Source organism: Lolium perenne, chromosome 2 (genome assembly GCF_019359855.2).
Source record: "Lolium perenne isolate Kyuss_39 chromosome 2, Kyuss_2.0, whole genome shotgun sequence".
In the NCBI taxonomy this organism is placed as follows: domain Eukaryota; kingdom Viridiplantae; phylum Streptophyta; class Magnoliopsida; order Poales; family Poaceae; genus Lolium; species Lolium perenne.
The window spans coordinates 221,790,848-221,814,071 of NC_067245.2; the positions used below are offsets into that span (position 1 = coordinate 221,790,848).

The window sequence follows — 23,224 nt, forward strand, 5'->3', positions numbered from 1 at the left end:
GCGGCGTGAGCTTTTGAAAGGAGGACGTGTCAGCTCGCCAGGAAGCACAACTTTTGCTATAAACGCACTTGCAGCAAACTATGAGGTGGCCCGACTGAAATCTCAGCTAAATGAGGTTATGTGGTCTATTCCCAAACTAAATATTGATGCAGCTTTCCATAGTGATGGATCAGGCGCAGCTTGTGTTGTTCTTCGTGGTGGAAAGGGAGAGGCGGTTGCTAGGATGACATGTCCTCTTCAAAATATCATAAGCACAACTTCAACGGAAGCAACTACCCCATTGAAAGGATTTTGGAGTTTCTGAAGCAGATTGGGTGCTCGGCGGCCGTGATTGAATCTGTCACTAGAGTTGATACAAGCATGCTCGAGAATAGACGAAATCTGGAGCCCTTATACTGCAATACTGCTGATTGCTTTCAGAGAGCAAGTACTATGGGTCAGGTTTATTTTCAACATTGCTTAAGGTATGAAAATATGGTCACTCATCATTTAGCTAGTCAGGCTTATAGATCGAAAGAGGTGTTGAGTTAGGATGTGGATCCCGCTAGGATCATTTTGCCATTTGTAATCCATTCTCAATCGCCCAAAGTGGAGGTGGAGATGGTGGTGCTTGGAAGGGCTCCCCTTCCGAGTTGTAATCATGTTGTATGGGACATTCTTTCGTCCGTCTTCTAAAGCTTAATACAATAGCGCGTAGATCTCCTGCGGGTTCTCCAAAAAAAATCCGTGATGTGACCCCTACTATCTACTCAATAAATAGCCACCAGGCAACCCTTCAAAAAAAAGTGTGACTGTATGATTTTTCTCGAGGGAGTCCCCGTATGGCTCTGATCAGCACCTTCTTCAGCTCTGTGTACTCGCCTCACAGACCATCACTCCTCTCCTTAGTGGAATGTTTAATTGAAAGTAAATATTTCCTCTAGTGCTCTTTGAGATTTGCCCACAAAATGATTCATCCTAGACATTTTGCTTTCCTGAGGACAATATTTGTGTTGGCTCCCAAGGACAAGCATGTGCATGCTACACTCGAATACCTGAAACTGGAAGCATGGCACCAAACTAGGTATGATATTCAAAACAAGGCGGGTCTTTTCCTATATAATGGTACGCAGTTAAGGAGTTACCTGATGCAGGTATTGGGGGAATCAGGTTCCTAGGGGGCATTGGGGGCCTTACACGAACCGGTTTGCTCTCTTGTGCCTCAACGATCACCACATCTGAGGTCAGAAAAGACTTGGCAACAACAGCAGCATGCTCTATGCAACACCTCACAACCTAGTACATGTGTGCAAGGTAAACAAATTGCTGACTTAGTATATGCCATTCAACATTGTTTAACAGTTTAGTCAAAGGACCAGTACATTAATTTAATTGATCTGCAAAGTTTTCACTATACCTTTGTTGGGTCTAATATTCCAGCAGCCATCAAGTCCTCGTAGGAGCCATTGGCAGCATTGTAGCCATAACTTATATTGTCATTCGAAAGTACCTTTGAAGAGAAGCAGGCAAATGCAAGTTAGTCAGAATTCATCCTCAGCTAGAGAGGAATTAAAAGAAAAGGGATGCAACTTGTAACTGAACCGAAATAGCTACTGACGCGATCGATAACCTTTTCGACAACAAACTTCCCACTCATACCAGCATTGTTTGCTATTAGTGTGGTAGGGTAGCTCAGGGCATTTTTGAAGATGTCAGCACCAATCTAAACAGGGAAGAAACGAAGTTATATCACAAGACAGAAAATTCAGCGCCTTGTCAATTGCAAAAGCAGAGTTACACAAAATACATCAGGATTGTGGTTAAGTAGAGTTGGGCCTGTGGGTTTCTGCATAAATCTTTTCGTATTTGAATATGTGATCAATTGTAGCTTCAAGAACCCACACTATGAGAAAACAAATTAATGAATATTTTATGTGAATCATGCACTTTCTGGTTGACAAATGAAATCCACATGCATAGCACGTTCTGGACTTCCCTATTGCGGGTGATCGCCACTTTATAGTTTTTTTGTGCACTTTCGTTCTTGTATATATATGCATTTGTATTCATTGGATGGAAACTGTATAGTGAAATGGGTATGATGTGGCCCTCTCATATGTCATTTATTTGTACTCAGGTTTAATATAGATTAAAATATTTTGATATCCACAAATTAGTAAGATGAACGTTCTAAGATCCTAACGTGTAGTTACTATAGATCCTCCTAACAGACAATATTTTGTATTGGTACTAATCAGGCCTCCTACCGTGTAGTTACTATAGATCCTAACAGACAATTATACAGCATCCCCGAAAAAAACAATTATACAGCAATAGGTAGGACCACATGTTCATCATTTCTAGAGCTCAAAGCCTAAAGGGGTAAGTCTCTAGCTACATTTTTGCATTACAAATGAAACGATATTAAGTTTATCTGATACAACCAATGCTACCTTCTGCTCCGCATTATCCAATGATTCCTTGATTATGTCAATCTTCTTGGATAATCTCAATAGGCTACATCCACCACCAACTACAACACCTTCCTCAATAGCTGCCTGAAAGATCCAAAACGTGGTTAGGAAATAGTAAATTGTAGTTTACAGAATCTTGCATAATATGATTGTAGATTGGGTAGTGATACCATGGTTGCGTTAAGGGCATCTTCAATTCTCAGCTTCTTATCTTTGAGCTCAATGACTGTTTGAGCACCGACCTGCAATTCCCACCAGGTTTTCAAAATCATGCGGTACAATGATACAAAATATTAATTGCACGAAGTATTTCTTAGTTAACAAAAAATACTTGTGACACCTGATGACCTGAATGATTGCAATCGCACCACATAGCCTTGCAATCCTCTCACCCAGTATCTTTTTCTGGTACCTCTCCTTTGAGTTCTGGAAATTAGAAATGAAAAATATTATTTTGTAAATATTACAGCATAGATAACCATATTCATTGGTGTGTGTTAGCTTTAGGAAGCATTATCAGCAGTTTCTCCTGGACATACAAATAAAAGTTCACAAGGACAATTTCCTGACTTGCATCAAACTATTAGGGCTTGCTAACTATACCTCAATTTGGCCTTTCATCTGAGCAACCCTTTTCTCAACTGCATGGAGGGTGCTTCCATCAGTAACAATCAGCGTTGAATCATTTTTTATTACCACTTTAGAAGCAAAACCTAAAACCTCTTTCCCTGCTTCTTCTAGTGTGTATCCCATGTCTTCTCTCACTACTGTACCTGAAAACCAACAAGAACATGTCAATGGCTGGAGTTCCATCAGTTGAGTTGGTGATCCAGTCATGTACCTCCTGTTATGATTGCAATGTCCTCCAAACATTGGGTTTTCTGTTCTCCAAAAGAAGGGGCCTTAGTTGCAGCCACTTTGATCATACCGGATAGCTTGTTTCTGGTCAAAGTAGCCAATGCTTCTTCTTCGACGTCCTCGGCAATTATTAACAATGGAAAATCTTCCTTTACAGCACTAAAGCATACTCTTAAGAGCTCCCGTGGATCAGAAATTATCTTGTCAACCAACAGGATCTACAAAAGACAAGATATAACTCTGATAATTATCCATAGAGTGACTTATTATCGGGAAAACATCGGCACTACCTTAAACTCAGTCAACTCCATGGACAGATTAATCACAAAGAAAAGTGAGAACTCAACTATATATTGCGCATAGTGATATTTTATCATGGAGATGCCCACACTACCTTACAGTCAGTGAACTCCGTGGACATACTCGCATGATTAGTCACAAAGTAAGGTGAGAGGTAACCACGTTCAAATTGCATTCCTTCGACAATCTCTAAACTATTTTCAATGCCTCTTCCATTTTCAATTCTAACCATGCCTTCCCTGCCCACTCTTTTGAAAGCATCCGAAATCATGTTTCCAACAGTGTAATCATTTCCAGCGCTAACTGCGGCCACGTGCACTATTTCATGGTCTTCGATCTAGAAGAAAACAAATTAAAGATATATGATGATTAGTAGGAAAATACACAAATATCCAGTCAAGAATTAGCTGATACTAGTAATCGTACCTCCCGTGACATCAACTTAAGTTCAGAAACTAAAGCATCAGAAGTCTTCCCAATGCCACGGGCGATCTGGACCGGATTCATGCCAGCAGCAAGAACCTACTTTTTTGAGAATAATCATAAGATGTAGGTTGAGGTTTCAGAGTTTTTGTGTGTCAAAATTCATTACACGAACAACAATTTCCTGTTAACTTTTGAAACAAAAAAAAAGGAAACTATAAACCTGTATCAACGTATTTATCACACAACCATACCTTCATTCCTTCAGCAATCAGGCCTTGAGCAAGGATTATAGAAGTGGTACAGCCATCACCAGCAATATCATTCGTCCTGGCGCCGGCCTGCCTGACCAATTTAACTCCTAGATTTTCCAACGGGTCCTCCAATTCGATCTTGTGTAAACCAATTAGACAGTAAAATTCAGTTGACTGAAATTTCTGATCACTCCAAACGAGTGTAAAGTAACCAGCATTGCAAGAACATGTACAGTACTGAATTTCAAGAGCGGACCAGGATGAGATGAATGGCAGTACCTCCTTGAGGACCGTCTCCCCATCGTTGACGATCTTGGGAGGGCCATACTTGTTGCCGAGCACCACATTCCTCCCCTTGGGCCCCAGGGTCACCCCGACCAGCCGCGCCACCAAGTCCACGCCTACCTGCAGCCAGTGCAGAACCATTGCCGTCGCACGAAACTAAACTGAGTACTCCCGTCCAAACACACGGCAATTAAACCGGCGAGGGCAAACTGCTGCGTTACCTGCAACTTCTTGGTGGCAGAGAGGTCGCGGTTGAAGTGGAGGTCCTTGTACACGGGCATCGGCGGGGACTTCTTGGGGGAGAAGGGCAGGGTAGGGCCCTTGCTGGAGAGGGAGGGAGGAGGAGAAGGAGGAGGAAGCGGCATCCTTGACATGCTGCTTCTCTGACTCTGAGCAGAGGTGAGAGGTTGGGGTGAAGACGATGATAAGGCTGCTGCTGCTGCTGTTGGAAGGAAGGAAGGAGGATGAAGGCCGCGGATGCACAATTGCATCGCGCCAAAAAGCGTCCTCGAAAAATATCTTTCGAGTCCTCCCGTCCCAGGCTCCCGGCGTCCCCGGTCCCCGGATGTGGCGAGGACGCCGAGGAAACTTTTGCGGCGGAGGAGCCGGGCGAGACAGGCTCTGAGCCCGACCTGAGTAGTAACAAGCCCAAGTGAAGAACTGGATAGCCCAACGTTGAGAGGATGGGTATGGTAACCGGCCTTTTTTCCATTAAAAGGATTTTCAAGAGAATTAGGAAGGATACCTGTTTTCTTTAACACATACGTCAATTTTTTAGCATACATGAATTTTTTCCATTGGAATGAAATTTACTCAATATATTATTAAAATAATCAAAAATAACTTATGCATGCAATGTGCATTCATTTTTCTACCTTTATAGACTATCAATCCATTTACACGGGCGTGAAAAACAATTGCCATCCTCCCCTTGTCGGAGTAATTGTTTTCATTATGATAGAAAGTTCGACAAGCCAAAAGAAATATATTTTTAGTAGAATTACTCCCTCTATGCAACTTTAAAATACACATATATTATGCAATATTTGACCATACGTATATGTAAATCTGGTAGCATTACATAAATTGTTAGTGAAGATTATGTTTATAGAATTATAGACCATATTAATATCCAAGCCAACAATTATTATGAAACTGGAGGGACCATATCATGTAAATGTAAACGGGAGAAGAGCTCTAATAATTCACCAACCAGGGTCAAATAACAAGCTAATTTACTCTAGTCTTTATTATTATATTGAAGTTAGGGATGGTATCACTTTGATATCAAACATTGGAGAAATCGGGACCGTCGATCACCCTTAAAAGCACCCATCAGACATCATAGCAATCCCCACTGTCGCTCAAGATCAAATGTATTTATTGGTATCAGTTAAATAGCCACAATTAAGGAAAAGCATCAATCACCTCCAGCATCAAGGCAAGAAAATCAACACGGTTTGATGGGCCTTTGATGGTCATTGTTCCTCTTTCCCTATTTATTATACCGTATTGAGTTAATTTCTGATTGTTGCCAAAATCTCTCTTATTAGCACTAACATTGCATGCCAAAACCATTCGCTCCTGCTGACAAATTATAATCTGAGAAGAATGAACTGCGCCAACACGTCTGGGTCTACAGGGTCCGTGGCATGGCGACATGTCGTGCTGATGATCGTGGTGGGACGCCGAGCTCTGCCGGCACTCGATCTCGACCCAGCCTTCATTTCCATCGACGCAGATGCTGCCAAGTGGTGGACGCCCGCCTTCCCGCGCGACGTCCATCCTATGTTCCGCCACACTGCTCCGCTTACCATGGGAGAGCTCCGCGCAGTCTGGATCAGGTATTGCTTCGATGTCGCCTTTGCCTTTGACACAAGGAGGTGCGTGGAATCTTTATTTGTTAGAAACTGATGGGATGAGCTCTTGTGCAATGTTCCCATCCGTTTGTGTCGTGTGTTCCATTGCATCGTGCAACATGGTCCCTCTCGTGCAGTACCTCTGTTGTGCGATATGCTCGATGTAATGGGAAAGAATGCAATGTGTCATGATAGTTGTTGTTGCGCTCGAATTTATTGCAGGTAATCTAGCATTACAATGATAATAGTATCTATTATTCTGGATGTGGTTCTCCCGTTTCTGATAAGTGAGTAATGATCATGTGCAACTATTTGCAAAGGTTCTGAATATATGATTTGGAACAAATTTTGCGGCATCTCTAGCCTTTATCATTGAACTTCTAGCAATAATCTGGGAAAGTTTTTCGTGGTCTTTTCATAGTATCTTCCATCTTTTTGATAGGTATGCATCCTGTAAAACTTAAATTTAGGACATACAACTTGATTATATCTAATGTCATCATATTTTTAATTACAAGATTTGCCGCAACGTATATTTGAGATTCTTTCAATCTATTAAAAAGAGCTATGATTGTGAGTTGTGACTTTTCTGCTAACATTCAATCTGATCATGGTCTCAAGCTTCCGCCAAGATAATGTGTTGCCTTTAGATCATTTAAGCACAATTGCAAATAGGGTGTGCCATATTTATCTTTATGAGTCTCTTTGTACTAGAAAACTGGTCCGGAGAGTATCTCCATAGCTGCACTATGCACAAATTTGAAGGATTAGCAAGTTCGGTTGAAATTAGGTATCATATTATAACAGTAAGGTGGTAATTGTTATCTTACTAAGAATGTGAAGGTATCAATACTCAATAATGTATTAGCAAAAAAAATTACATGTTGTGCGAATGAGTATTATCGAGATCAAGAGAGGGAGGATGCCGTTATCAAGAGATTACATTCATACCGGTATAGACCATTTAATAATCTGATCTTATTTTTCTCATCTCCATGAAACCTTTTTCTGTTGGACTGACATCACACATATATCTCATTCGAAAAATTATGACCATAATAATAATTAGAACATAATAAAAAATTGTATGTCCCCACTATGCACGACAAAATGCACTGTTACATTTATCAATGGAAAAATTATGTGAAGCTTGGATCAATGTTTAGGCACTTCGTGTATACTATCGATGCACTTATGGGATGTCCGGAATCGGAAATTCAAGTACCATGAACACTTAATCTTTTAGGCACGTCCTGACTTTCCAGGTTTATTAGATATCTATCCTCTGCCAATTAGCATGTATAAGTGAACATGCATACCATATTATTTCAGATAAAAACATCTCCGTAAATAATCTGTGCTCACATAATTTTGTTTATTATAATGACGAAGACTCCGTCATCTGTGAGATCACTGTTCAAAAATCCATGCACTAGAGTTGCATGAGAAGTGGTCAAGGTTCTACGGAGCCTGCAGGCATCATAACAAATCACCATCTCTGTGCCTCTGTTGTGTTGTCTGGTCATCTTCACGAAGCACAATTGGATCTAAACCAAGCAATAAAGTCACAACAGCAGCTATTTCTTGGCTCAAAAAATGGATCTGCCAATTGTCATTCGCTAATGGAATCGAATTCAGGCAAGCATACTGCCTCAAGAACCAATCTACCATCAGGTCACAACTGAGAGGAGCACAACAGGATGGACACTAAGTAACATAACCAATCTACTGCATCTTAATGTTGAAAAACTTTCTTGGTGTTTTGGGCTTTCGCAGCAGCAGTATGTAAGTGAGGGCGGCAGCACAGGTGAAATTCAGAGTCTTATCTTTCAAGATGAAAATTCAAGGTCTGACCTTAATTGGTTGTGCCTGTCAATGTCTTTGTTGAAGGTATTGTTTTGAGAGTGCAAACTATCTTCAGGGTGAAAACCTAAGATCTTTTGATTGGGCGATGACGATGGCGCTTGTGCACTATTTTCTTCTTGGATGCTTCACTTTTCGAGAGCCTAATGTTCAGGTGATGTCTTGGTGGTAGATGTATTGTTGCCGCTAAGGGTAGAATATCGTAGCGGAGCTTTTTATTTATTAGTTTTTTTTCTCTTTATTTGGATGTATGCATCTGTACTACCATTAGGATATTGCATAGTTGCAGAGGCTAGGTGTAATTGGTATCTCTCGATACTAAAACATGTGAATTTTCACATGCATCATGGTTACAATTTGCGGCAATTTTTTTAAGGACCGTATCAACACACATGCACTTAACTAGTTTAAGATAAATTCTGGCTCATTATTGTGTCATCAGCTCAACTCAAACACTAATCCTCACCCACGCCAACATACCAACTCCATCCGGTCGGTCCAATTAGTACACTACCAAATCCTCTCCAACAAAGTAGCCAAGCATTAAGAGATCGACCAATGATGCTCTCATAAATCATAGCCGGCCACTAGAGACTATAGACAGCACGAAGGTCAGTAGTCACTGCTCACCGCGAAGTACAGAGGCGCGCGTCAACCATGTCATCCTTGCCGGGGGACGACGATGGCAGCGTCCTGCCCAGTGCACGGACTCCCACCACGGTGGTCGACGGCGACGTCGTCTTCTCCTGTGTCGCCCTCCTCTTCCTCGCCCTTGTCCTCGTCTTCGTCCTCTACCACTACTTCATAGTCCATCGCCCCGCCGGCGTCCGGGTAGCCGCGGGGACGGCGTCGAGCGGTCCGCGCCTCGGCGCTGGTGCCGCAGCCGCAGCTTCTGCTCCCGGCGCCGCCGGCGGAAAAGGAGTTGTTCCGGTGGTGCTGCGTGCTCTGCCCGTGACGTTGTACCGCGCGAAGGACTTCCCGGAGGAGGAGCTGGAGTGCGCCGTATGCCTCGCCGATCTGTCGGACGGCGAGGCGGCCAGGTTCCTGCCCAAGTGCGGCCATGGCTTCCACGCCGAGTGCGTCGACCTGTGGCTGCGCTCCCACCCCACCTGCCCGCTCTGTCGCGTCGACGTCGACAAGCCCGACGCCTTGCCGCCGGCTCTGCCTCCGGTGCGGCCTGAACGAGCCAACTACGGTACGAACCTGCCGACCAACGTGCTCTTCCGGGGATCCCAGGACGCGGTCACGACTCGAGGAACCGCCGGCGGCCCAAGGTCGTCCGGTGGGGTGACAGCGATCGTCATCGACGTCCCAGAGACGACGTCATCAGCCGTCGTGCCGCGTGATGGTGATGCGACCAAGTCGCAGGGTTTGGCGAGGTTGAGGTCGATCGGGAGGCGGTGGAGCAGCAGAGGGAGGTGTGAGGTGGGTGCTAGTAGCAGTGCTGGTTCTTGCCACAGAGTCACTGCTGGTGCTCGCACTCAAGACTGAAGCTAGCATTACTGTTGCCGCTGTCAATTTCGAATCGGGATGGAAGATGTGTGTTGCTCCTCCATGAATGAATTTGTACCTGATACATGAATTTGAAACGGGCTACGGTAGAAAGTTCTTTGGATTTGAAACAGAGGTGGTGTTTTTGGCTAGCTAGTAGGTGCATACGAACCTGTTATGAAAAATAAAATTTAAAATTTAAAATATTAATAAAACCCGAAATAAAATTTCACGTGTACACCAGGATATTCGATGTTTGAACACAAATTTTTCAAGAAAAAACATTTTATGCGACCTGTGCAAGAATAAAGGACAAAAAATATCACATGAATAGTCATGTTTGTATAACAATTGTTTAGTTGCTCTCCACGTGTACCACATGGTCATGAATAGTCATGTTGCTCCATCAAAATTTATCCTTTTACATGAGACATAAAATATATAATTGTTTTTTTCTAGAAACTTATATACAAATGTAGAAGATAGACGTGCGAAACTTTATTTCTGAATTTTTTTTTTTTTGACATTGCACCGGTGAGTAGCCTAATTGGATGTCAATTTGAAATACCATTTTCTCATTTTGCAGTATGATTATCTAATCTCTCCGTGATAAACGTCAAGCCAAAATATATGCCTGGTTAGCTTACCCCCACATTAGTAAACGCCGGTCCATTATGGCAAGTACCACGTTGTAATTTTACGCCATCATGGGATCTACCATGAAGAAAATTTGTTTGTCGTCCCTCCTTGCCTCCGAGAATATCCATCTGCTGACCAACAAATTTTTGTAAGCGACTACAGCTTGTGCTGTCCAAAAAATTCGCCAGGTGAGGGAAGCTTTTTTTTTTTGTAGTGCAAGCTTATCATGTAAAGATGGATCAAGGGGTTGCTGGGATGGGTGTACAAGAGGTATAATGTAGTTTCAGATATCAGAGCCGTTGTACTGTTTTTTGCTTTCCTTGGGATGTGAGGTTTTTTACGAGGCAACAACTAATAAAGCTCACTTTTATCCCATCCCAATTTACAACTTGTCTCATGTTACTAATTTTTTAGATTTTTCTGCACTCATTCAATTTTATGAGCTATTTCGCGATGTGATGGAAACATGCAAAACATACCAAATCTGGCACTGTATGCCCGACGGGCCGGCAGGCCGCCTAGCTTGTGTGCCGTGCTGGGGTCTTGAGGCGGGGAATGGGTCCGGCACGACAAAACCCGGGTGGTGCCATGCACACGAGCACAATGTCGGGCATGTGTGTAGTGCTGGTCTAGCCCATTGGCCAGGTTTGCTCAACCTCAGACAATGCAGAAACAAAAAGATCATAAGTAGCTTCTTTCATGCTCATGTGCACTCCCTCCCGTGGGCGATGCATGAGCTCCTTCATCAACGTGACCCCAACCGGCACTGACGGCTCTTCCTTATCATGCTTGGTGCGCCACTCCTAAGTTTTGCAAAAAATCCACCCCCCCCCCCCCCCCCCCCCCTTGGGAATCACCTTTTTAGTTTTAAAAAATTCAAAAGAAAATGTTATAAATTTCAAAAAATAAAATGCTTGCAGATGAACATGTGTGATGTCATCTAGGTTTAGGGAAAATTAACAAACATGAATTTTGATATATTATGCAAACTAACGTCATGTTTCGGTAAAATGGTTTTCTGGTTGTATACGACCTCCGATGAAAACGTCTTTTATATGAAAATGTATCTACAAAAAAATTTACATCCCATTTCAACCCCTCCAGATGTTTAGCGATTTTTTAGATTCCCCAATTTCACAAAGGAAAATAGAGTTTTTTCAGGTTTTAGATTTCGGGTAAAATTTTGATTTTTTTTTTTATCAATGGCACACCATGAGATGGTGCGCCACTACTAGTCTTCCCTCCTTCAAAATTTAAAACCAGCCGGCCACTTACCCCCCTCCCCCCCACTTCTTATCCATCTCCCTACTCCCTCCTCCACACATTCTATTCTCCTTCATCATTTCCTTCTTCCTTCTACTCCTCTATCCACTCCTCCTTCCTCCTCTCTGGCAACCCTCCTTCCGGCACTAGTAGACAACGGGGCTTCAGTCCCGGTCCATTTGGGCCATCAGTCTCGGTTTTCGAACCGGGACCAAACAGGCGGGACTAAAGGGTCAACCCTTTAGTCCCGGTTCAAATGTGCACCGGGACCAAAGACCCCGCCACGTGGTGCGGCCAGGGGGCTCGTGGTGGAGGACATTTGGTCCCGGTTCGAGACTGGAGGGTCTCTGCCGCGGCAGAAAAATGGCCGTTTCTTTGCCGCGGCAGAGGTTTAGGGTGGAGCGGCGTTTCTCTGACGCGGCAGAGTTTCAGGGTTTTATATTATTCATTCAAATCTGCAATGCATACATCATTCAAGAAACCACAAACATCGGCATGTATATATAGACATCGTCATGAAATACAGTACATGCCCGCGCGGAACGAACCGGGACCAATGCCCCCCATTGGTCTCGGTTTGCTTTTAAAACCGTGACTATTGCTCCCAGGGGCTTTGGACAAAAGGCCTCTTCTCTACTAGTGCGTCCTCCCTCCTCCCTCCGGCGACCCTACCTCCGGCCTTCCTACTACATCCGCTTCTCCCTCCTCTCCTCCCTCCTCCCTCTTCTCCATGAACCCTCCTCTCCTTCCTCATCCATAATCACCGACGGCTAGGTTATGAGTATGAGTATGAGCATGAACATGAACTTGACCGGGACAAATAATTCGGACAACAAAAACGACAAAAACTAATGACAAAAAAATGATTATTTTTGCAAGATCCATATTTTAAAATTTAGCAATGGCGCACCTACTTTTTTACTAGTGGCGCATCTCGCGTTTTTAGCGGTGGCGCACTAGGTAGCTAGTAGTGGCACACTACATGGTGCAAACCCAGATAGCAATGACGCACCACATGGTGCGCCACTACTAACACTTAGTTGTTGCGTGATAGTAGTGGCGCACCATGGTGCGTCACCGCTAGGAAAAAGTGGTCCGCCACTAATAAGGTTTTTTCTAGTAGTGCAAAGTCATTTGGATCACGTGCCACAAACCATTTTATCGACATGGGGTTATCGACCCAAATAAAGTGGATCGCGATCCACGTTCCAAATTGGTGTACCGGAGATGTATACCCCTCGTTGATCCTCATTCGCTGGGATGTCGACCCTATACCTCGACCTAGACAACACGGATTTCCGGCAACTATGCTCGAGAGGGCGGCCATCAAGTAGAAGGTTGTTGCGAAGTACAATCTGAGCGAGCGGCCACGATGGTGCACAATTGAGGGAGAATTCATAGAATAATCAAGGGAAGGGGTGGCGGCTAGCCCCTGAATTTCCTTACATCGCATGCAGAATAACAACCTAACGTGCATATATATCTACTCCCTCGGTTCTATGAAGGTTATGTGAGATTTATCAAAATTTAGATGTATGTTAACAAATCATAGATCACCTTTGTGGGACGAAGAAAGTATTTCCATTGTGAATACTAGGAAATGTGCCCGTGCGTTGCTACGGGTTTATTTTTATTGGATATTGAAAACATGTAAGCATTTGCTTGATAGACACCACACAAGCACACAAACTTGCCCGATCTAAAGACTGGTTAGAAAAGAATTCTATTAGCTTCTCGTCTCTGTGGACACAGCAAAATGGATCTGAAGCCTGGGAAGTTTTATTCATTGTAGCGCTGCCTAAACCATCCAACAAACATCGGTTTTGTAAATAATAACTTAATATGTTCATGCCATGATTTGTAGGAGGAAAGAACTCCCACTCTTACCACCTACCACACGAGCACACGGGATCATGACTATCTCCATGCCGTTTGTGTCGGTGGGACGTCTTCGGTATGGTTTAAGGTGTTGAGCTTGGTGTCACGGTTTAAAGAAAGAAACTAAGTTTTATGCATATTATTCTCCTCACTTAAAAGTAGAGCAACAAAGTTTCATTCAGATAACTTATTTACACCATATTTCGTTTCCTTAATTTCCAACAACAAAATCATAATTTAAGAAAGAAATATTTCTAAATTAACATGAATATTTTTTTGTATTTTGATCTGAAATAATTTCACCATTGAGATCAAACATTACATCAGCCACGTCCGCAAAAAAAAACATTACATCAGCCAGTAGGTGATGGACAATGCAATCTATTTCGCGCGATCCCTAGCAGGTAGCTAGGATCGAGTACTTTTCTGGAATCAACCACCAAATTTAAACATGATTCTTGTAAAAAAATCCCCAAAATGAGTGGAACGGAATAGCTTGTGATTATCTACTTGCATCTTTGTGTTGTTCTAGACTTCTAGTGACTTTACTGATGAACACAGGTCGGAGGTGTTCGCGGCCGCCTCGTGCAGCCTTGCATGCTCGTTAATGAACGGATTACACACAAGAACTATAGGGGAAAACAAATCAGAGTTTGCATCTAAAAAATGGAACTGAAAGCGTCGCCCTCAGCGGGCGAATCGGGGGAACCTCACCCGCGCCGCCGCCGGCCCCCAGGACACCCTCCTCCCTCCCGCCGCGGCCGCTGGCCTGGCCGCGGTGGCGGCGGCCCCCGCCGCCGAAGGTGGTTGGGGGAGTTAAAAGGATCGTATGCCGCACCTAGAGGGGGGGTGAATAGGTGCTAACCAATTTTTAATTCTTTTTTAATTTAGGCTTGACACAAAGGTAAATTCTCTAGATATGCAACTATGTGAATTTACCTATATGACAAGGTCAACGACTAAGCAAGATATGGCTACGCAATATATAGGGTAGATAAAGGATAGAGGTAACCGAGAGTGGAGCACACGGAGACACGGAGTTGATTCCCGTAGTTCCCTTCCTTTGCAAAAAAGTATGTCTACGTTCGGAGGAGTGTGGTCGCTACGAAAGCCAGACCAACAGCCACGAAGGCTTCACTCAGGTCTCCTGTGAGCAATGCCACAAAGGCCTAGCCCACTTTCACTAAGGGATTTTCTCGAGGCGGAAACCGGGCCTTTACAAGGTTCTTGGGGCACACATCCACAACCAAATTGGAGGCTCCGAAATCTGTAACAACACAACAACCAACAACAATACATCAACAGCAAACAACTAGGATCCAAAAAGGAACACTAGCAAGAGAGCCCTCAAGCATATGAGGGGGAAATGTAAATCGCTTCGGTGAGGATGTAGATCGGTGTCTTCTCCTTCGAATCTCCAAAGATCAAGAGTTTTGGTTGGGTGAGGGAGGAGATCTTGCAAATCTTGTGTTCTTGAGGTGGCTCTAATGGTGGTGAGGCTTGGCATAATTTTGTGCAATGATTGAGCAAGGAGGAAGGTAGAAGAAGGGGGGGTATAAATACCCCCTCTCAAAATCCAGCCGTTGGTGACTTTCGAGGGCCGGATAATCCGGTCTAAGTTGGGGCCAGATAATCTGCCCCCCCCCCCCAAAGTCCGGCCCTGGAGAAAAACCGGCCAAATATCCGATCAAAAGTCCGGCCCCATGCCAGGGAAGTACTGAGCCGCGTCGCCTCTGGTCCTTAGCCAAATTTTGGGGGCCGGATATTTTGCAAATATCCGGCCCGGATTATCCGGCCTGGTGATACTTTTTTAGCTTCCTTTTGACTCGTTTTTCCACACAAGTGACTCATATACATGTATCTATATAATCCTTGCACCACTTCATCAAACATTAGTGTATCACATACATTGACATCAAACACACAAAACATATTGTGAGAGATGTTCTTTCAATCTCCCCCTTTTTGGTGTTTGATGACAATATACGGATTTGCAAGAGAATTACTATAGAGAGCAAGCATGTTGGCAAAACATAGAGGCACCCCCTACATGTGTGCATACAAGTAATTTGCATTTGAATACAAATACACAACATATAGGTGCGAGGTGCCTCAACACAAGAGGTATCCAACATGAGCTCAACCAAGAGACATAGACATATATGAAGTTGAGACAAGGTGATAGAAATCATACCCATATGGAGATATATAATATCGGATATATAACATCACACACCATATAATAAACCTTGGTCTCAACATATAGAAATCCGAAATCCTTAATATAATGTCTCACATCCACACATAACACATAGTTTTGAATAAATAAACCAACAAGCCAAATAGTTCAAATAAACGACATAAAGGAGGACACAAGCAATAAAGGAATGATAAACGCATATGCTTGTGCCCTAACCATGCAAATCCCTGAGAGAAGACCTAATAGAACACTTCTCCCCCTTTGGCATCGAGACGCCAAAAAGGGGAAAAGCGCGATGCTACTCGCCCCATGGAGATCACTCGGATTCGTCTTCGGACTGGTACTCATCTTCAGTGTCAGCGGCAGGAGGAGAGTCGCGAGTGTAGACGGCCCACTGAATGCACTGCTCAAGATCATTCCAAGGAACCTGAGAAGAGTGCCACCCACTGTAAGCTGGGTGAACTGGAGGCTGAGGCGGAGGTCCTTGCTCACCACTGAGCTTGTGAAGAATGACTGCCTGAGTATGCTAAATCTCAGAACGCTGACGGCTGGCCTCAAAGTTTTCCTTGTGAATCTCAATGTTCATGCACAGAATGTTGCGTTGAAACCAACTAAGCTTCTTCACATGCTTCTTCATCACAGGAATATCAACATGGCGAGCAGGGGCAAAGGCACTAGAGCTGGCATCTCCCATGAAGGAGTCAGGAGCAGGTGCAGCATGGGGAACTGGCTTCTTCTTGTAAGCCTTCTTGACAGTGTGGCTCTCCTTTGGGAATCTACCCAAGTCTTCAGTAAGACTAGCAGTGTTGTTGATGAGAAGCTGGATATATGGAGTGTAGGGAATGGTGGTCCGGGAGACCATGGCATCATGAATCTCATTGAAGATGAAGTCCATAATATCAAGGGTGAAGTCTAATTCCTCATTACCATCACGAGCACACTGAAAGCCGAGGTGCATAAGATCCACAAGAGCTCCACGGATTCCATCATTGTTTCCACCACTTGGAGCAATGCTGGCTCGAAAGAAACGGAGCAGCTGGCTGTAGATAGGAAGAAGCCCCTTGGTAGAACCAACAGCTCCAGATGAGTCTTAGATATCAAAGAGCACCATCTTGTCAGTCTTCTGGAGGCCATGAAGGCGGTGACTGCCTCCCTCGGGAACACCAAGAATCGAAGCAAAGCGGTGCATGGTAGCTTGACAATGGGTGGAGCCAGTCATCCACACCATAGTGTGTTCAGCATCCTTCTTGAAGGCAAGGGTAGCATAGAATTGCTTGATCAACTATGGACTGTAGTCACACTGTATCTTCATAAGATCATGCAAACCCATCCTGCCAGTGACCCATATGGCATCCTCAAAGTAATTATTGACAGCCAGAAGATCCACATTGATTGCTTGCATGGGTCTCACTTTCTTCATGGGTTCATAAATATCCCTGAAAATGAACTCCTGCTCCATGTACCAGAAGCGCTTGTCCTCAATCTCATCATCCCTCTCAATGTCTTCATACCCATTCTTCTGACGGATAGTTGCATAAGAGACAATGTCCATTGACTTGTAGTTCCCCCTAGGTAACTTGCCCTTCCGCCTTAGAGTGGCGGACTTGTGAGGAGCATTCTCAGCAAATTCATCACTCGACCGGTTATGCCTTGGGCGCTTCCGAGAGCCACTACCTGTGAGAAGCAAAGACGGATAGCAAAGAGAAGATAGCGCTCATAAGTCATGCATTGATACAGTAACGTACTCTAGAAACATACTACGAGTCGATAAAAGTTTAGACATGAAAGACTGAATCAAAACTGCAGCAGCAACATAGTTCCAGGCCGGATAATCCGGGGTCCCCGAGGGGTGGATAATCCAGCTAGCACGGGGCCCGGATAATCTGGCCCTGCGAATCTGCAGAAATCTCAAGCAAAACTTGTCTAAAACCAGATCGGCCTCATAGCATGCAAATGGAGTATACTACACATGATTTGGAACAACTAAACACCATCTCCACCAAGAAAATAGCACATATAAATCACAACACCTAGGGTTAGGGATTGTGAGCCATACCCTCATCCATTGGAGGAGCCGCTTGGAGGAGACGAGAGCTAGGGAGGAGGGGCACCCGATCCACCCAAAAACTCCAAGAGGGAGCGTACGGGGCGGCTCCGGTGAGGAGGAGGAGCTCCGGCGGCCTTGAGGGAAGAGAGAGGAGAGAGGCGCGTGGGGGTCTAGTTGTGAACCATTCACCCCCGCGGCCTCCTCCTCAAGACCTTCAAGACCTACCCAGGCCGGATAATCCGGCCCTAAGTTGGGGCGGATAATTCGGCCGGGCCGGATTTTCCGGGGTGCCCAAAGGCCGGATTATCTTGTTTTCTGGAAAATTCCAGAACACCGGAAATCCTGCCTATCTTTTGTTGGTTATTTGCATAAGCCCATATGTGGTGCAATAAAGTATCACGTCACATATAAGATGCATATTGACCAATAAGATGGGGCACCCTAGATCATCCGACCGAAATTCCTCAATCTCCAAGTTTTTACCAAAACATGACATATGAGCAACATGGAAATGGCTTATAGATGAGTGTAGGCTTGGGTTTAGAAAGCTCAAACCGTTAATGGTACATGATCACTCAAGTTTGCAAGATACAAGCAAATAAGGCCAAACTAGAGTGATTTCCCATAAGAACAAGGAGTTGTCAAATAAAATCATTAAGATCCAAATAACTCCAACTCTTCACAAAGAAGAGTGTGGTGGCCTAGGCCACCATATATGAGTGTTATGGAATGGCACCGCGAAGATATATCTTGGGCCTAAACCACTACTCATCATTGATGCTCACATATCAACATATGATATAAAGAGAATGATTTCTTAATGTTGGCATTATGTGGGGAGGGATAGCTCAATAATTTAAATCGCACTCCCCCTATTTCCATGCCCACATCTAAACCAAATAAAGTTTTGAGACAAAGGTGTGTTTGCAAGATGGTCAAGCTATACTCCTTGAATCAATGATATTTATCTCATTCCTCAAATAGAAAAACCTTGCTTCATCAAGAGGCTTCGTGAATATATCGGCAAGTTGATCTTTGGTAGGAACATAGATAAGCTCAATATCACCACGGGCAACATGATCCCTAATGAAATGATTCCGAATCTCAATATGCTTCGTTCTTGAATGTTGCACCGGATTATAGGCAATCTTGATGGCACTTTCATTGTCACATAATAGAGGCACTTTGTCACAAATGACACCATATTCCTTTAAAGTTTGCCTCGTCCATAACAATTGAGTGCATCCACTTGCGGCGGCAACATATTCGGCTTCGGCGGTGGAGAGAGATATACAATTTTGCTTCTTAGAAGACCAACACACCAAGGACCTACCAAGGAATTGGCAAGCCCCGTAAGTTGATTTCCTATCATCCTTGTCTCCCACCCAATCCGCATCGGTGTATCCATTGAGAATAAAACTTAAGCCTTTGGGGTACCAAATACCATATCTTGGGGTATCAACTAAATATCGAAATATTCTTTTGAGAGCCATCATGTGACTCTCCTTACGAGAAGCTTGATACCTTGCACACACACCAACACTCAACACTATGTCCGGTCTAGATGCACAAAGGTAAAGCAAGGATCCAATCATGGAGCGATATACCTTTTGATCCAGCTCTTTACCATTGGGATCAAGTGCAAGATGACATTTAGTAACCATAGGAGTGGCTACACCCTTCAACTCGGCCATCTTGAACCTCTTGAGCATGTCTTGGAGATATTTTGCTTGATTGATGAAGGTTCCTTCTCTCGATTGCTTGATCTCAAAACCAAGGAAGAACTTCATCTCTCCCATCATAGACATCTCAAACCTATCGGTCATAAGCTTTGAAAATTCATCATTGAAAGCTTTGTTAGTAGAGCCAAAGATAATATCATCAAAATATAATTGGCAAACAAAAAGCTCCCCATTGACCCTCTTAGTAAAAAGAGTGGGATCGATTAGCCCAACATCAAACCCACGGTCTATCAACAATTCTTTAAGGTGCTCGTACCAAGCTCTAGGAGCTTGTTTGAGACCATAAAGTGCTTTATCAAGCTTATAGACATGGTTAGGAAATTTGAGATCCTCAAACCCCGGGGGTTGCTTAACATAAACCTTTTCATGCAAAGGACCATTATGAAATGCACTTTTCACATCCATTTGTTGTAACTTAAAGTTATGATGCGATGCATAAGCAATAAGGATACGGATGGACTCAAGGCGAGCCACGGGAGCATAAGTTTCTCTAAAGTCAATTCCTTCAACTTGAGAGAAACCTTGAGCCACCAATCTTGCCTTGTTCCTCACAACATTTCCAAACTCATCTTGCTTGTTCTTCAATATCCAATTAGTGCCTATAACATTGCAGTACTCCTTTGGCTTCTCTACTAAGGTCCACACTTTGTTGCACTTGAAGTTGTTGAGTTCCTCGTGCATAGCTTCCAACCAAACCGAATCTTCAAGGGCTTCAAATACTTTCTTGGGTTCCACTAAGGAGATATAAGCATGATGATTGCTAAAGTTAGCCAATTGCCTTCTTGTGGTAACACTTGCCCTTAAATCACCAAGGACCTTGTCATGTGTGTGTTCACGAATTTCAAGGTTCCTTTATCTTCTTGCTAGACGACGGGCCTCAATCTCCTCCTTGGTTCTTCTTGGCCTTGGAGGTGTCACTTGATCAACTTGATCATTTGGGTCCCCGTATTGACCTTCAATTTGAGCTTCCTCAATTTCTTGAGATTGCTCAACTTCATGTGCTTGATCTTGGACATTACTCGGTGAATGACAAGAATTTAATGGATCCTCATCGGAGCCATCATGAACCTTTGGTTGATCTTGTCCTTGATCTTGCACACAAGAGGGAGGGTTTTGTTCTTGTTCTTGGGTTGGTGCATCATTTTCTTCAAGAGATGGGGTTTGTTGATGTTGAGAATATGAGGGCTCCACCGTGGTAGAGCATAGTCCTTCCCGAGACGCCACACCGTGTCCCTCAATGGGGCTGAAAAATCCCACACCCATTCTTACTATGGCATCTTGAGGTATTTCATCACATGCACATACATCAACTTGCCCCACTTGGGAGCCATCATTTTCTTCGAACTTCACACTACAAGATTCAATGATAATCTTGGAAGATATATCAAAGACTCTATAAGTGTGAGATTCGGCACCGTAACCAACAAATATACCCTCCAAAGCTTTAGGAGCAAATTTAGATAAACGAACTCCTTTGATTTTATAGAAACACTTACAACCGAACACCTTGAAGTATGAGATATTAGGCTTGTTGCCGGTGAGTATTTCATATGGAGTCTTGTTCAAGCCCTTGCGGAGATAGAGCCGATTAGAAGAATGACAAGCGGTGGAGATAGCTTCGGCCCAAAAATTATAGCGGGATTTGTATTCCGCCATCATAGACCTTGCCATATCCAAGAGAGTCCGGTTCTTCCTCTCCGCAACACCATTTTGTTGAGGGGTGTATGCAGCGGAATATTGATGTCTTATCCCCTCATCACTAAGAAAATCATTGAGTGTGCAGTTCTTGAACTCGGAGCCGTTGTCACTTCTTATTGCCATAATGAGGAGATTGTGTTGGCATTGCACCTCGGTAGCAAAGTCAATGAATATTTGTTTAGTCTCATCTTTCGTCTAGAAAAAGTAGACCCAAGTGTATCTTGAATTGTCATCAACAATTACCAAGCAATGTTTCTTCGCACCAAGACTTGCATGAGAGGTATGACCAAAGAGATCCACATGAAGGAGCTCCAAGATCCTCTTGGAGGAGATGATAGTCTTGCTTGGGTGCGGAGATTCATGCATTTTGCCTTCAACACAAGCCCTACAAACATGATCTTTGGCAAAAGAAACATTTTCCATTAGTCCCACACTATGGTTCCCCTTGTGAAGACTTTGCAAAGTTCTCATGTTGACATGGGCCAAGCGGCGATGCCACAACCAACCCACATCTGCCTTTCCGAATAGGCACATCGCACTTGAGGTGGTGGCCCCCGAGAAGTCCACCACATACAAGTTATGTTCGTGATACCCAACGAAAGCGACTTTTAGAGTCTTGCTCCACAAGAGGACCACAATATCTTTATCAATAAAGACGGCGAAACCCATCTTGCCAAGGGCGGAAACGAAAAGTAAATTGTAACCAAGGGTTTTGACAAGCATGACATCCACAAGAGTAATGTTGTGTGCAACCACAACCTTGCCAAAACCCAATACCTCGGATGTAGAATTATCGCCAACGGAGACGGTGATACTATTTATATTGGGTCTCAACTCCTTGACGAGGTTCTTGCCGCCGGTCATATGACTTGTACATCCACTATCAAGTACCCATTTTGAACCTCCGGCGGTATAGTCCTACAGGAGATCAATTCTTGGATTTAGGTACCCATTTCTCAATGGGTCCTCTTTTGTTAGCAACAAGGGTCTTTGGGACCCAAATAGACCAAGCAACATAACCATCATATGGGCCAACATATTTTGCATAGACATCACCATAATAATCTTTAAATAGAACATAGTGAGGGTTAGCAATTCCCGCATCATCATCATTAATGTTTTTTCCCTTAGGGGCTTCACCATTAGTGGCAGCTTTCTTCTTCTCTTGTGCGGGCTTGGCCTTTTGCTTGTTTGCCTTCTTTGCCTTGGCATTATAACCAAGACCCTCCTTCCCATTGTTTGACCTTTGCTTACTCAAAAGATCATCCAAGGAAAGTTTACTTTGGGGAGAGGAGGCCTTAGCAAGTTCATCCTTCAACCTAGCATTTTCCTCAATAATATTTGCATGATCACATGAAGGGGTAGAGGTACTAGGTATGTGATATGAAGCAAGCCTAATTTGAAGTTGCTCATTATACTTGGAGAGGAGAGAGTATTCACTCTTCAAGGCTTTGTGAGCCTTGTCTAGTTCATCTAGATCCTTCATAAGTTTCTCATGATCAACACCAAATTTGGCCTTTTCCTTTTTAAGCACTTTAGTCTTAGCCCTAGCAAGATCTCTAGCTTTAGTGAGCTTGTTAATTTTATCTTGAGGCTCTTCAATAGTTCTAGCTTCTCTTCAAGAGAAGCTATGGTTTCTTGACTTTCCTCAAGAGCATTTTTAAGAGCATGTATTTCAAGAGAGTCTTCTCTCTCTATTTGACATTTTTTCTCAAGAGTATCGTTTATTTGTGCTAGACGAATCATGAGATTTGAAACATGCTTTCTAGTGTCACCTTTTAAGTTAAGGATGAACTCATAAAAATCAAGCATTTCTTGTTTCACCTTTAAGCTAGCATGATCAACCCCTAGATCATTTGATATGTTAAGCATAGAGGGGTTAGGGGATGATACCTCGGAGGGTTTAGCCATGAGGCAACTTTCTTCCTCCACATGAATGACTTCATTGGGGTATTCACTTGGTGATGAAGA

General features: G+C 43.6%; 2 protein-coding genes and 1 pseudogene across 3 annotated transcripts; 2 read left to right on the forward strand and 1 right to left on the reverse strand.

Moving 5' to 3' along the window:
* Window positions 1-607: 607 nt before the first annotated feature.
* LOC127334981 (ruBisCO large subunit-binding protein subunit beta, chloroplastic) lies at window positions 608-5,067 on the reverse strand. Of its 2 annotated transcripts, none has more exons than XM_051361550.2 (14): window positions 4,795-5,067; window positions 4,568-4,693; window positions 4,289-4,426; window positions 4,038-4,133; window positions 3,706-3,948; window positions 3,295-3,529; window positions 3,057-3,226; window positions 2,802-2,879; window positions 2,624-2,695; window positions 2,433-2,537; window positions 1,577-1,702; window positions 1,397-1,489; window positions 1,125-1,275; window positions 608-1,040 (listed from the first exon to the last, which is right to left on the reverse strand). In XM_051361550.2, exons 1-14 carry the CDS (start codon window positions 5,062-5,064, stop codon window positions 1,021-1,023), a joined length of 1,923 nt encoding a protein of 640 aa, XP_051217510.2. In that variant the 5' UTR covers window positions 5,065-5,067; the 3' UTR covers window positions 608-1,020. The 2 variants fall into 2 exon arrangements, with proteins under 2 accessions (XP_051217510.2, XP_051217514.2); XM_051361554.2 differs by having other exon boundaries at window positions 1,610-1,702; window positions 4,795-5,065.
* A 1,117-nt stretch (window positions 5,068-6,184) lies between these two features.
* Window positions 6,185-8,117, forward strand: LOC139835736 (aluminum-activated malate transporter 12-like; annotated as a pseudogene).
* A 756-nt stretch (window positions 8,118-8,873) lies between these two features.
* LOC127330451 (E3 ubiquitin-protein ligase EL5-like) lies at window positions 8,874-9,871 on the forward strand. Its single transcript, XM_051356654.2, has one exon. The coding sequence runs from the start codon at window positions 8,953-8,955 to the stop codon at window positions 9,784-9,786; it is 834 nt and encodes a 277-aa protein (XP_051212614.1). The 5' UTR covers window positions 8,874-8,952; the 3' UTR covers window positions 9,787-9,871.
* Window positions 9,872-23,224: the final 13,353 nt, after the last annotated feature.